The 16079-nt window shown below is 33.5% G+C and overlaps 1 protein-coding gene across 2 annotated transcripts; it reads left to right on the forward strand.

The window, feature by feature from the left end:
• On the forward strand, positions 1-11948 carry pigr (polymeric immunoglobulin receptor). Of its 2 annotated transcripts, none has more exons than XM_059345382.1 (8): positions 1-132; positions 1822-2166; positions 4157-4238; positions 5456-5682; positions 8764-8863; positions 9996-10084; positions 10259-10308; positions 10427-11948. In XM_059345382.1, the coding sequence occupies exons 1-8, from the start codon at positions 84-86 to the stop codon at positions 10508-10510; spliced, it is 1026 nt and encodes a 341-aa protein (XP_059201365.1). In that variant the 5' UTR covers positions 1-83; the 3' UTR covers positions 10511-11948. The 2 variants fall into 2 exon arrangements, with proteins under 2 accessions (XP_059201365.1, XP_059201366.1); XM_059345383.1 differs by having other exon boundaries at positions 8767-8863.
• The last annotated feature ends 4131 nt before the right edge of the window (positions 11949-16079 follow it).

Consider the following 16079-nt stretch of genomic DNA (forward strand, 5'->3'; position numbering starts at 1 on the left):
AATTGGCATTGCGGAACCTGGAGTCTGTGTTTACACAAGAGGCAGAGTTCACTTGGTAAACCTTAACCTGACGCCGGCAAAACATGCTGCAACCCTTTATACTCGCCCTCAGCCTGTTACCATGGATCCCAGGTAAAATCTGAGCTCCTTGAAATCATTGAAAGTTACACAATACGCTCTTGTAGCTGTTTTTGTGTCTGCAGACAGTTGAAGGAAAGAGTTGTTTGTGTCTATGATCCAGCTGCCCCCTCACAGTGTGTCTATCAGTATGTTTTTGGGCAAATGCCTGTGCTGCATTGTAAGATGTTTCTCATGCTTCACTTCTCTTTACTATTTTATTACTTTTATGTATTAATCATTTGTTGAAGAAAGGTTGTTAATGATATTTTCTGCGGGAGCTGGAGGAGGCTTTTGTGTTTGTTTTTTTTTTAATCTTCCAAGCTTCTATGCTGTTTGCCCCTTGGCTAGAGTATGTTTGATGTTTATTTTGTCAACTCTCCAAAGGCCTGTTATATTTGTCCCCCAAAATCTCTATTATAAAACGGATAATCCAATTTTTGGAATAAGAAGTATGAAAAAGGGAGGTTTAAAGGAGGAATAGTGTTTTGCTACAAAGGAAACTGAAACCATAAATGTGGTACAAGAATCGCTCAAGGCCACTTTTTCCCCACTCTTCAATCATAGATTAGAAATATTCACTGTGACTCTGTTCTGACTGCAGCATGACTGAAAGTTTAAGTTCAAGTAAGTGTTTAAACCTCTCAAGTCCAGGAGATTTTGGTTCAAATTTGTCAACTTCCTATGCATTCATTTCTGTCTCTGTTCAGCATCTTTCAGTCTGTCCTTACATCACATGCATGGCTCCTTTTTCTCCACACAAACTTGGCTATCAGTCAGATTTTTCATTTTATTTTAATTAACAAAGTATAAAGCTGCCAGGAACCGAAAATACAAGCAAAAGACAAAGGTGTCTATGGAAATGTACCTTTGTCTTTTTAGTCATTTTGTGTCTTTTTTAAAATAATTTTGTGTCTTTTTTTAGTCATTTCGTGTCTTTTTAAAAAAAACAATTTTTGTGTCTTTTTGGTCATTTTGTCTTTTTTTAATCATGTTGTGTCTTTTTTAGTAATTTTGTGTCTTTTCTTAATCATTTTGTGTCTTTTTTTAGCCATTTTGTATTTTATTGTATTTTATTCATTTAAAATGTATTTATTTTTTACCATTTTTACACACAAAAACAGCAGAAATAATAATAAATAATAAAACGACAAAACCGTGTATTTGCATGTAAATTAAAAATAGTAATAGTTTTCATTGTAGAAAGGAAATTCACAATTTAAAACTGCTCCAGAAACATAAATGTCACACTGTGAAAGCTCCTATGATTGAACTTGAACTGGCTTTCTCAGCTTGTCTACATATCATATATAAATAAAGTTATTACTGTAAATAAAACGTGTATTTTCAATAAATAGATGGACTCCAGAGGGTTAAAGGTACTTTAAACTTGTACTCCACTACATTTTAAGGTAAATATTATACATTTTACTCCTCTAAATTGATTTGACATCTTTAGTTACTTTGCGAATGAAATTTAACAATCCTATAATGAGAATATGTTACAATACAAGTGCATTTAAGGCCTTCTTTTCTAGTTAAATGGCACATTATTTAGCTCCTATGATTGCACTTTCAACTGGCTTTCTCAGCTTGTCTACATATCATATATAAATAAAGTTATTACTGTAAATAAAACGTGTATTTTCAATAAATAGATGGACTCCAGAGGGTTAACACTCAATCATCTCCACTTTCCATCAGGCTTCCTCTGCAGGGTTACCACAGAAGGAGAGCTAACAGTCCTGGAGGGTCAGTCCCTCACGGTCCCGTGTCATTATGAGCCTCAGTATGCCAGCTACGTAAAATACTGGTGTCGCGGGAAGATAAGGGAGTTCTGCACCAGCTTAGCTCGGACAGATGACCCCCGTTCCATCAATCCAGCCGAGGCGAAAGCGAGCATTTTCGACGACCCGGTCCAGCTGGTGTTCACCGTCACCATGAACGACCTGAAAGAGGGAGAGTCGGGGTGGTACATGTGTGGCGTGGAGATAGGCGGAGTGTGGAGCGCTGATGCTGTCGCTTACACTAACATAAAGGTCATTCATGGTAAGTAATGGGGGGATTTTTAACTATTATGAACCTGGTCTCACAGGAATCCGTGAAATAGCCACGGATTTGCTTAACTCAAAATCCGTGGAATAGCCACGGAATCACTCAAATTTCCGTGAAACTGACACAGATTTCGCTACAATGCAAGTTAATGACAGTCATATCCCGTGGCTATTCCATGGATATTTGTTCCTATTGGTTTGTTCCAAGTCACGTGACTTTCAAGGTCCCAGCGGTCAGAACAAAAAACATGGCGGACAGTTCTCTCATTTTTTGTGAAAAAAATCAATATTTTGACTTAGTTTCTGCATAAAAATAGATTTTGATCACATTTCTAGCGAGAAATATATGTTTTATTTTCTAAATATTCACTCAGTGAATGTACATAATCACTTTGTATGTTGGAATAGCCACGGGATATGACTGTCATTAACTTGCATTGTAGCGAAATCCGTGTCAGTTTCATGGAAATTTGAGTGATTCCGTGGCTATTCCACGGATTTTGAGTTAAGCAAATCCGTGGCTATTTCACGGATTCCTGTGAGACCAGGTTGTTATTATTGACTCTCATTTTCCTGCATTTCAAATGCTTAGATGACTAAATTGAATTTCTTTTTTCATTTATTTTTTGTAAGTATGACCAAATAAGTAATTGTTGCTCAATACAGAACATTAAGCACGTTTTATAAACCTAATGTTATCTGCTTTAACTCACTCTGATTCTTTTTTTTATTTTAATTTAATTTTTTGATCAGGCATTTGTAGAGGTGAATTTTTTGATAAATGTAGACCTAAACTAAACTAAAGGTACATTTGTTTAGACAAATATAATGATAACAACAAAAATAGCTGATAAGAGTTTAATTTAAGAGCTGATATCTAGACATTTAACGTGGTTTTCTTGATAATTATTTTGTTTATTTTCAAGAAAACCATGAAAAATGTCTAGATATCAATATATTTGTCCAACATTTTTTTTTTACCTTTAGTTGTACCAGGCATTAACATGAACAATAAACTGAAGAAAACAATGGTGTAATATTTTTTTCCATGACTGTATATCCTAATGTTCTAAAACCTTATTAAAAAAAAGCAGATTAATCCATAATGAATATATTCATTAGTAAATAGTTAACCCATAAGAACCCAGACCCAGTTATCCTTAAAGGTTCTATAAGTGGACCACATAGAACACATTTCTGATGTTTAAAAAAAAATGCTACCCCTAAATGTCAAAGATCTGTGATGTGACATATATATGTTACAATGGGCATTTATGGTATTTATGTTTATAATATTTCTTATTTTAAAATAAAAAACTAGACACATTTTCTGCTTACATTTCTCTGCATCTCCATAACATTTATCAAAATTGTGACATTAATAGTGCTGTTTAACAATAAATTATTTTTCAGATTCGTTTTTAAGTAACAAAATAATAAATTAATAATACATATTTAAAAAAAAACATTTCCATAACATATATCAAAATTGTGACTTTAATTTGTTTAGGAAATCTGGTCAGAACAAGTTAAATGCAATACAGGACAAACTATTAACGGATTAGAGCTGTTAAATGGGTTTAAACTTAGCCTCATAACAAAAAATGAGCTACTTTTTTACATTTCTGTTTCCAGTCACAGCCACATTTTGGAGAAGTCACTTCCTGTCAAAGTCACATGACCACCACACCACACCTTAGGGATTTAATGAGTTAAGGTGAAGCATAAAGCTGAATATGGGAGATTCTAGAAGATTTAACGTGTTTGTTACATGGGTGTCACCATAGGTTCTTATGGGTTAAACTTAAATTCTGCTTTTACATTAATGCATGCATAATAATAATCTATGATGTAATATTAGACATAACATTCTCAATGCTGGGCTTGTAGTTGTAGCAGAGTATTTGTATTATTGGACTTTCAGCTGTGTAAAGGATCTAGAGACTTGCTCTGCTGCTGTTTATAGGGTTATTCCTTTCCTGCAGGCATGTCAGTGGTAAACAGCCGACTCGGGGGGGAAGAAGGGAGTAGTGTCACAGCTGAATGCCACTACAGCGAGCGATACAGGTATTTTATTGCCCCATTCATCATGTTACTGTTGTGTCATTTTTATTTACTATCACACCATGTAGAATCCTCAAACCTAAAACCTTTCTAAAGCATCAGCAAACCTAAAAAGAAAGAGAATAAAGGTTGTTCAGGATCTTCAATTCAAGCCAAACTGTGACGGACAGCTGGGTGATTCTCATGAAGCCAGTCTAAGGATATACTTTATTAAACTAAATATATTTCACTTTTATATGAGTGAACAATATAGCCATAACGAGGCACAATTTATTGTTTTGTGTTAAAATAATATTTTCTATATTTTTCAACATATTTTTGATTCACAAATTCATTACCGTAATGCGTCCAGATAAAAAATGTCATGGTTTCCCCCACACAAAAATAAACATACATTTGTTTAAAAATGTATAATTTAACAGAATATAATCAAACATAATGGTTTTTAACAATGTATAAAGAAAAAAAAATCTGAATGAAAATTGATGAGAAAAATGGTTAGATGTTACGGTAATGATATAATCATTTGCATTAAAATATGTGTATATTTTAATAAAATACATTTTGGTGATACCAGCTACCCTTGAGCATATTTAAGTGCTTGCCAACGAAAAAAACCCTCAAAAAAACCTTTTGCTGTTTTTTTTTTTTTATTTAAAAATGTGTTACGGTAATGAATTTTGCTCACAGTGTCTCTAAAAATGTCAGAAAATACCTTAAAATTATTTAAATAGATTATAAATTCATATTAAACAGTGACTTTAGATTGTATATGTTATAAAGGGTCAAAGAAAATATGTATTCAATGCTCTTGGATTTTTATTTTATTTTTTGGGGGGACAATTATATTTTTGGGTTTTTAGAATTAACATGACACATACATTAATGAGGGTTTACATGCCCACATTAACCACTGAAACAAAGAACAAAACAAAAACAATAGATAAATAAATAAATAATAATAATAATGCCAATAATAATAATAATAATAATAATAATTATTATTATTATTAATAATAATAATAATAATTATAATGAAATAAAATAAATTAAAATAAAATAAAAATAATAACCCTGTATTTCCTATGTAGCTGCTGTGTTGAATATTACATTTTCTTTATTCACTTCATTGATGCTCTTGTATTTTTGCTATAAGCTGCACCATGTTGATGAGAATCACCAGCCAGCCTGACTGACTCCCTGTGACTGCTTGCCAACAGAGAGAGTGAGAAGAAGTGGTGTCGGAGTGGAGACTGGAGCTCCTGTCTGCACACGGGTCCTGATGGGAGCTACGAAGACACTTCAGTGGCCATCAGCGATGACAGAACTAGGACTTTCACTATAACCTTTAAGAAGCTGCGGATGAGAGACACTGGCTGGTACTGGTGCTCTGCAGGACAGCAGCAGGTGGCCGTGCACCTGCTGGTAACTCCCCGACCCACCACCAGTAGGTTGACAAAGACCCATTAACCCCTAATAGGGCACTCATTGAAATACTTGCAAATTCCAAATTTCAACCCTAGAGAATATTGGAGGATATTACATACAGCCAGAATGTGCAAAAAAAAAAACATACGGACCTGGGGAAGGGGGGTAATATTTTGAGAAAAAAGTTTACGAGGTTAAAGTGGCAAATTTATGATAATTTTTTTTTGCAGATTTATGAGATTTAAAGTGGTGAATGTGCGAGAAAAAAGTTGTTTTTTCACACTTTTTTCTTGTAAATCTGCAACTTTTTTTCGTGCAGATTTGCCACTTTAAACCTCTTAAATCTGTGACTTTTTTTCTTGTAGATTTGCCACTTTAATCTAGTAAATTTGCAACTTTTTTCTCGAAATATTGATGATATCCACTGAAGTTACCAAATATAGTTCTTCGCCTGATAAAGGGTTAACAAATTATCCTTTTCTGTTAAAATCTTGGGTAACACTTTACAATTACCATCATTTATAGATGGTAAATAGACCATTTATAAATGGTAAACAGATTTATTTATTAAAGTTTAATCATCGTTCATAAACCGTATATAGGCCATTTAGAATGGTAAATAGAAAATGTATTAATGTTGAACTATAATTTAAAAAAAAAGTCAAATATATGGTATATTAATGTAAGTTGTTACTCTACCATTAACAAACAATTACATTATAATTATTAGTTTATTAATAGTTTTGCACTTATTATAACATTTTTGACACCAATGTTAAGTTTGTAAATTAAATTGTAAATTCATATACCTTTAAGAAACTGTTTGAAAACATTTAAATATTAAATATGTATAGCACTTTGTAAATTGTTAATAATTGGTTTATAAACCATCTATAAACATCACTTAGATGGTTATTGTAAAGTGTTACCAAATCTTGCATACAGAGCTAGTGATTCCGATTTGATTCATTAGTAACACTTTACAATAACCACCTAAGTGATGTTTATAGATGGTTTATAAACCAATTAATAATCATTTACCAAGTGCTATACATATTTAATCTTTAAATGTTTCCAACCAATGTCTTAAAGGTGTATGAATCATTTCAAAATCATTAACATACTTAATATGGTGTTAAAAATGTTATAATGAGTGCAACTAAAACTATTGATAAACAATTAATTATAATTTAATTGTTTGTTAAAGGTAAAGTAACTATAAACTTACATTAATATGCCATCTGTTTGCCATTTATAAATGATTTAGTTAGTTAAACATTAATAAATTATGTATTTACCGTTCTAAATGGCCTATATATGGATTATAAATGATGATTAAACATTAATAAATTATCTGTTTACCATTTATAAATGATGGTTATTGTAAAGTGTCACTGATTCATTGTTGAAGAGTCACTATAGGCAAGGTTTTTATTTAAAACAGATTTTTGCCACTTGTGCACAGCAAATGTTTTGCATGATTTGCATATTATCACCTTAAAAAGTTGAAATGCCAAAAGTCTTAGCAAAGAGCCAATCCATGGAGCAATTAGCATTCCATTAAAATTGTGTTTCTGGCCTCTTGGTGAATGCAAGTCCAACAGAGAGATGCAGGAATATCATACTGCTGAAGGCCAACCTGGAAATTAGCATCCCCCTGGTTCCCTTAACAAAAAACCAATGGGATTCTTTTCCATTCGATTTTTGGATTCTTGCAGAAAATGAGCTCTGTGGCAAACAGACGTTTATAGCACTTACATGCTTCGTTTAGCAAATGAACAGCACTTTTAGGATTTTTGAAATGTGAATGCAGTATTCAGAAGTAAAAAGCTAATGCTAGGCTATAAAAGCACGACAACACAATGACGTTTAATTGCTGCCCAAATCTCTGTCGTCTCTTTTGCCACTTGTTAGCAAGAGCTGCTGATAAAATATCCAGCTCCAGCTGAAAAAAACACTACTTAAAAAGACACAAAATGACAAAAAAAGACACAAAATGACCAAAAAATACACAGAATTACCAAAAAAGACACAAAATGAACCCAAAAAGACACAAAATTACTAAAAAAAGACACAAAATTACTAAAAAAGACAGAAAATGATTTTAAAGTCACAAAATTACTAAAAAAGACAGAAAATGATTTTAAAAAGACACAAAATTACCAAAAAAGACACAGAATTACCATAAAAGACACAAAATGAAAAAAAAATACACAGAATTACCAAAAAAGACACAAAATGACCCCAAAAAGACACAAAATGACCAAAAAAGACACACAATTATTAAAAAAAGACACAAATTCTTTTTTAAAAAGACACAAAATTATTTAAAAAAGACACAAAATTAAAAGATACAAAATGACCAAAAAAGACACAAAATAATTAAAAAAAAGACACAAAATTATTTTAATAAAGACACAAAATTATTTTAAAAAACCCACAAAATTACTTAAAAAAGACACCAAATTATATTAAAAAATAAAAACTTAAAAAAGAAAAGAAGTAATTATAGGGACCTTCCACACACAACACGGTAAAGTGCCATTCATATAAAACTCACATTAAACTTTCATATCAAGGTGGGGGCCACAAAATATCATCACGAGGGCCGCAATTGGCCCGCGGGTCGCGAGTTTGAGACCCCTGCACTACGCTGACTTTGTCATTCTTTAGACTATGCCACCTGACCTCCTCCTCCAGGAGAGTTTTGAGATGAGATTCCAGCTAGCAGCACCCTCTGGGGCTGGAAAAAAATGGAAAATCCAATAGCAGGTCAAACTCCATAGACCCCTATGTTAAACGCTCGATGTTATGGACGCATTGTAGGCATGAAAAGAGGCTCGACTCTGTGACAACGTGGCCTTTTCCTCTCAGCACTCTGCAGCAGCTGAGATCAGAAGTAGCCAAGAGCGTCTTCACAGATCAATATGTGTTTGTGACAGATGCCAGAGGCTCTTATGTCTCCAGCTGTACACCGTATCGATTATCACGAGTCACTTATCAAGAATATTGATGTTATGAACTCTGCGGGGGCTGCTGCGAACACTCCCTTTGCTTATAATAGTACATCATATTTCACCTATAATATCTTTATCTTCAGCAGCAGTGACAGCAGTGACATCTCCACCTACACTGCAGCCGTCTGGTGCCTATCTGCCTCCACCCAAACCCGTCACCAAGGAGACCTGGAGCAGTCACAGGTAGGAGACAGCCACTACCTGATGGATTCTTACTGTTTTATCTTCTTATCTCGATGGAGTCTCTTTGGGCTATTATGTCCATTTTTAATCGTTTTCATCCTGCCTGTATACACCACTTTAGTGTAGTAGTGTTTAAATGCCATGTTGGTATATTTTTTTTCAGAACAACTTCACCTTTACGACCTAATAATAATAGATTTTTTATTCTGATTTACTGGATTAAAACATTTTGAACCAAAAAGAAACAAAGAAAAACCAACATGAATGTGATCTTGTGATTGTGTGTGATCCTGTCATCAACTCTGGTTTTTATTCTAGTGGGACTCGATTTTATTTGTGTCTTGTGTGTTTAACGTAGCAATTTTTTTTTGTAATTGTGTGTCTTTTTGCGTCTTTTTTTTTTAGTAATTTTGTGTCTTTTTGGTCATTTTATGTCTTTTTCTCGTAATTTTGTGTCTTTTTTGGTAAATTTGTGTCTTTTTTTTTTGTAATTTCGTGTCTTTTTTAAGTAATTTCGTGTCTTTTTTAAGTAATTTTGTGTCTTTTTTGGAAATTTTGTGTCTTTTTTTAAAGTAATTTTGTGTCTTTTTGTGTCTTTTTTTAAGGAATTTTGTGTCTTTTTGTGTCTTTTTCTGTAATTTTGTGTCTTTTTGTATCTTTTTTTAGTAATTTTGTGTCTTTTTCTAGTCATTTTGTGTCTTTTTGTGTCTTTTTTAGTCATTTTGTGTCTTTTTTTGTCATTTTGTGTCTCTTTAAGTCCTTTAGTCCAACATAAAATGTGATTTTGAATCTTTTTTTTACTTTCAAAACACTATCATGCTCAATAAAGAATTTTAAATGTTGCAAATGTGACCAAAGGTTGCAAACATAACATATAAGAGGGTTCCATCCAGTTCTATCATTTTATACTAAATATATTTGAGCTTGTCTCCAGTTTTACTTGGTATATCATCATCAAACTGAAACTGGCCTCATGGAGTTTACAGCCAGAACTTTAGAGGTAAATTTACAGTAGGGCTCCACGCTGCTTTGTTTTCTAGTCTGGATGTGGTGAAGAAGTCTGGATTTGGTGATATTGAGTGTTAAGATACGGCCTGAGCTTCTCTTTGTGTGCTTGTATCTGTGTTTTTAGTCACATCCTGGAGACGTTGCTGGTTTGTGCACTGATAATGCTCCTATTGGGCTTGGTCATATTGGCGAGAAAGTTGTGGAAAATGCACAGTAAGGCAACTTTTCTTCCTTTTTTTAAAAAATATTAAATCCGGGCATAATCATGCCACTTATCTCCTTTTATAGGACTTTGAATTAGACCTATTACACATGCATAAAATATATCTTTTAGTAGGATTTTGCATGAATATTTGTAGCTTAAAGAGCCTCAATATGCATTTCTAGGGCAGGATCCTGTGCTGAGACAAGTGGAGGCGATAAAAGCGAGGCACAATGTAAGTCCCCATTAAAATATCTGTCACTGTTATATTACACACTATTTGGAGATAAACACCAGTGTGAAGGATATGCTTTAGCGATTATTGTACTCATTTTTCTTCCTGTCTCCCCCAGGAGTACCCGGGGGATGTAGGTGACCTGCAAACCGCTGCTGTTGTTTTCCTTAACAGGGATTCCCAGGACGTGCACATGTACTGAGCTGTGTCGGTGCTGTGTTTATTGTTACTGCTTGTAACTGAATGTAATTTTTATGTTAGTTCACAGCACACCACACACCCTTTTTGGTGTCTTTTGTATATTACATATCAGCACATTTAACCCTCTGGAGTCTCCAAAAGCACCAAAAAAAGACACTAAATGAGAAGACAGAAAAACCCCAAAAAACCCCACAGAAGACACAAAATGACAAAAAAAAGACAGAAAATGACTAAAAAAAGACACAAAATAACTAAAAAAGACACGACAGACACAAAATTACCAAAAATTTCACAAAAAACACACAAAATTACCAAAAAAGACACAAAATGACAAAATAAATACACAAAATAACTAAAAAAAAAGACACAACAGACACAAAATTACCATAGATACAAAAAAGATACAAAAAAGACACGAAAATATTTTTTAAAAAAAGACACAAAATGACCCCAAAAAGACTCAAAATTACCAAAAAAAGACACAGAATTACCAAAAAAGACACAAAATTACCAAAAAAAGACACAAAATGACTTACAAAGTCACAAAAAGGATTCAAAAATGGACAAAATAGCCCAAGACTCCATAGAGTTAAAGACATTATGGTAATAATGTTCTCTGCTTGCTGTTTCCCATCATGCAACTGGTAACTGGGACAGGCTGGAGATCTTACAGGAGTATATTTGTCTTGTAAGGCTCCTAAAAAATAAGCATGTGCAACACTGTAGCTACCTAGACTGTTATAATGAATGGTTCATATTATGTCTGACATTTACTGTATGTCCTATGTTTTACATAATTCTCTACATGTTTAAAACAGCCGTTGTAATGTGAAAAAGTGCCTATCACATGTCACATTTTATATGATGTCATGAAAATCACGCAATACTCTCACAAGTGTTGTGGAAACTGCCGATTCTTGCCTCGATTCTTGAATATTTTATGAATCAACCATTCCATCACACACAGAGAAAGACAGCAGTCTGTGATGTCTGTGTGCCTTTACAATGGCATCGATACTAAGGCATATTCTCAAAGAGAACAGGTGCATCTACCAAATGCCAAATTACCAGCTACATTACAAGCACCAGCTAGCTTAATTAGCAAGGTGCAGCCATAATTCAGGTTAGTATATTCATCAATTGTATATTCATTGGGATACTAATTTTGGCTGGAGAGTAATGGGTCTAAAACTAAATGTATTTACTAGAAAAAACAAACAAACCTCTAAACCCCCTTTTCGACCAAGCTGGTTCCCGGCCAGTGCCCAATTGCAAACCAGTTCTTTGGTTTTCCACCGCCAAAGAGCCAGCTTCCGGCCAGGAAAACTGGTTCGACAGCGGCACCAACAAGACCAACTCAGTGCCGTCAGAGCAGGGGTCTCAAACTCAAATTAGCTTGGGGCCACTGGAGGCAGTATCAAAATGACAGAAAAAAAGAAGACACAACATGACAGAAAAAAATACTTAAAAAAGAAACAAAATGACCAAAAAAGACGCCGAATTACCAAAAAAGACTTAAAAATGACTGAAAAAGCACTAAATTACTTAAAAAAGACACAAAATTACCCAAAAGAAATAAACAAAATTACCAAAAAAGACACACAATTATTAAAAAAGACACAAAATTATTAAAAAAGACACACAACTATGACAAAAGACACAACATTATTAAAAAAGACTCAAAATCACAAAAAGACACAAAATTACTAAAAAAAAAAGATACAGAATTACCAAAAAGACACAAAATTATTTAAAAAAGACACACAATTATTAAAAAAGACACAAAATTATTAAAAAAAGACACACAATTATTAAAAAAAGACTCAAAATTACCACAAAAAAAGACACAAAATTACCCCAAAAAAGTAATTAAAGGGACCTTCCACACACAACATGGTAAAGTGCCATTCATATAAACATTAAACACATTAAACTTTCATATCAAGGTGGGGACCACAAAATATCGTCACGAGGGCCGCAATTGGCTCACGGGCCGCGAGTTTGAGACCCATGCGTTAGAGAGACCAACTAAAACTTGTATCATGAATTTATTTGACTTGCTTAACTGCAATGTGATTGGTTCAGGCAAGCTAGCATGCTAATTGTAGTCGGCGATCATCATGCTAGCGAACATCATGCTGTATTAAATAAGACTTAAAATTAGAGATTGAGACCATAAACTCATCAAAAAAATATGTACTGAGGTAACAAATCAAGTGAGAAGAAGGGTCACTTTCCTATTGACTTCTATGCAAACTTATTGTATAAAACAAATGTTCTCTGCTGTTATTTGTGTTTTAATAAACTTATATTCAAGTAACAATGAGGCTCATTGAGGGTTTTTTTCTGTTGTTCATTGGAGTGAAGATTGAACAGAAGTACAAGTTAGGTAATGAATTATCGGCTATTTTACTCTAAATGTGAACATAATTTACAAAATGAACATCATGCTGTATTAAATAAGACTTAAAATTAGAGATTGAGACCATAAACTCATTAGAAAAATATGTACTGAGGTAATAAATCAAGTGAGAAGAAGAGTCACTTTCCTATTGACTTCTATGCATCAGAATTCTTTTTGCCGCCTGTGTAGTCGCCCCCTGCTGGCCAATAGAAAGAATGCAGGTTTAAGGCGCTTCTGCATTGGCTGCACTTTTCACACCCTGATGGTTTGTGTAGAAACTTGTTGTATAAAGCAAATGTTCTCTGCTGTTGTGTTATAATAAACTTATATTCAAGTACACTGCAAAAAAGCCAACTTGTGTTTTTTTGGCCTAAAACAGTGATTTAAGTTGGTAAAACTTGGAAATATAAATTATTGACATTTAGGGCAATAATGTAAGTTAGCACAACAAAGGAAGCCAGTTGTCTGCTCAAAAACAAGTTGGTGAGTTGTTGTTACTTATATCTTTAAGTTGAGGTTCACAACAAGGGACAATAGTTCTGATAACTCTTATTTCTTTGTTGTGAAATGTGGGAAAGCGGTGAAATTCGGTCATTAGCGAAAGCTAGCGGCTAACTGATGCTAGCGGCTAACTGATGCTAGCGGCTAACTGATGCTAGCGGCTACCTGATGCTAGTGACTAACTGATGCTAGCGGCTAACTGATGCTAGCGGCTAACAGATGCTAGCGGCGCTGCTTGTTACAGCTACAAGAGTAGCCATTAGCGTATCAATGCTAACTCAAAATTGTGGTTGCAACATTAGCTGACATTTCATAGCAGCGTTACAATCGTGCCACTTCAGCACATTGCAGAAGTTAGCAGAAGTAAGGATTAAAAGTTATTACAATGTAAAATTGTAAATTAGTACAATTTACAGTTGAGTTGACAAAAATCTGAATTCAGAGTTGAGCAAACTCAAAAACAAAACTTAAAATATTTATTTTAATTGTCCAACTTAAAATTCTATCGAAGTTTGTTGCCTTAAAATTTTGAGTTCACCCAACTTTTCTTTTTTTTTGCAGTGTAACACTGAGGCTCATTGAGTTTTTTTCTGTTGTTCATTGGCGTGAAGATTGAACAGAAGTACAAGTTAGGTAATGAATTGTATTTTAATTATGTGAACAGTTAACACCAATCATGCTGCTCAAGAAACAATACCCTTCAGGTCTAATGATTACACTGGTCATGCACACTGGCTTCCCCTGGTTTAATGTGCTCTCTGATGGGAATTGTTTTCTGCTCCGAACTGCTGTTTGTTGCTCAGAACTGTTGAAAAAAAAAAAATCCAATAAGAATGAATAATAAGTGCAAAGATGGCAAATCTTGTCTGCACTGAAACCCCACAGGACTGACTTTACATTTCCCGTTTTAGTTGTTATTCAGAAGTAGGCTGCCGTGTTTTTTTCATAACAAGATAATGAAAAGGCTAATTAAGACTTTTAGGCATGGATACATGGCTCGGCAAATTCAGACAATGTGAATTTTATTACTTATTTTAAGAAAGAAGTGAGCAAATGAAGACAGAAACCATTAGAAGGAGTTTGGCAAATTAAGTCTGAACGAGGACGGCTCTACATTTCATGCTTGAACTGTCTGTTTTCATACTGAACCTCAAACGATGTGCTAGAATTGTAAATTGAACAAGCTAATGAGACGAAAGCCAAAAAACCAAGTAGAAGCTGGGAACTCTTAGTAATAACCTTGTCTTCCCTTCATACCGTTTCGTTGTTTGTGACACAGAAAAAAACCTTAAAGTCCAGGAGATTTTGGTTCAAATGTGTCATCTTCCTGCATTAATCTCTGTCTCTGTTTAGCATCTTTCAGTCTGTCCTTACATCACATGCATGGCACCTTTTTCTCCACACAAACTTGGCTATCAGTCAGATTTTTCATTTTATTTTAATTAACAAATTAGAAAGCTGCCAGGAACCCAAAATACAAACAAAAGACACAGGTGTCTATGGAAATGTACCTTTGTCTTTTTAGTCATTTTGTGTCTTTTTAGTAGTTTTGTGTCTTTTTTTTGTCATTTTGTGTCTTTTTAAAATAATTTTGTCTCTTTTTTAAATTATTTTGTGTCTTTTTAGTCATTTTGTGTCTTTCTTTAATCATTTTGTGTCTTTTTTTAGTCATTTTTTGTCTTTTAGGTCATTTTGTGTCTTTTTTTTTAATAATTATGTGTCTTTTTTCGTAATTTTGTGTCTTTTTTAGTCATTTTGTGTCTTTTTTTAAATCATTTTGTGTCTTTTTTAAATTAATTTTGTGTCTTTTTTTTGTCATTTTATGTCTTTTTTTAGTTATTTTGTGTCTTTCTTTAGTCATTTTGTGTCTTCTTTTAGTCCTTTAGTGTCTTTTTTAGTCATTTTGTGTCTTTTTTTAGTCATTTTGTGTCATGAAGAAGTCATGCTTTGGCGCTTTTGGAGACTGCAGAGGGTTAAAGAATCCCAGTTTAACCTCAATTAAAAAGAGAAAAACCTTTTGTCTTTAATATATTATAATCATCATGCATGGCTCCTTTTTTCTTTTTGTTTCTCCACACAAACTTCTCTATCAGTCAGTTTTTTCATTTAATTTTAATTAACAAAGTATAAAGCTGTCAGGAACCCAAAATACAAACAAAAGACACAGGTATCTACGGAAATCTATTTTATTATTCTTTTCACCATTTATACACACAAAAACAGTAGAAAAAATTATAAATAATAAAACTGCAAAACAGTGGATTTGCATATAAATTAAAAATAGTAATAGTTTTCATTGTAGAAAGAAAAATAACATTTTAAAAATGTTCTAGAAACATAAATGTCACACTGTGAAAGCTCCTATGATTGAACTTTCAACTGGCTTTCTCAGCTTGTCTACATATCATATATAAATAAAGTTATTATTGGAAATAAACATGTGCATTTTCAATAAATAGATGGACTCCAGAGGGTTAGATTGCATTCAGTGTTTTTTTTTTTTTTTTTGTGGTGTCATGGAGAAGCCTTGCACCATGTCTGACACTTCCACTAATTTCTCGCTTTCTGAGACCTTTAATTATTTACGGTCAGTGCCGCTGCAACAATACTTTAATTCAGTGTCTGGTTGGAAACACAAAGAACAAAATGGTTTTAACCCTCCACT

This window comes from Centropristis striata, chromosome 11 (genome assembly GCF_030273125.1).
Source record: "Centropristis striata isolate RG_2023a ecotype Rhode Island chromosome 11, C.striata_1.0, whole genome shotgun sequence".
NCBI lineage: Eukaryota > Metazoa > Chordata > Actinopteri > Perciformes > Serranidae > Centropristis > Centropristis striata.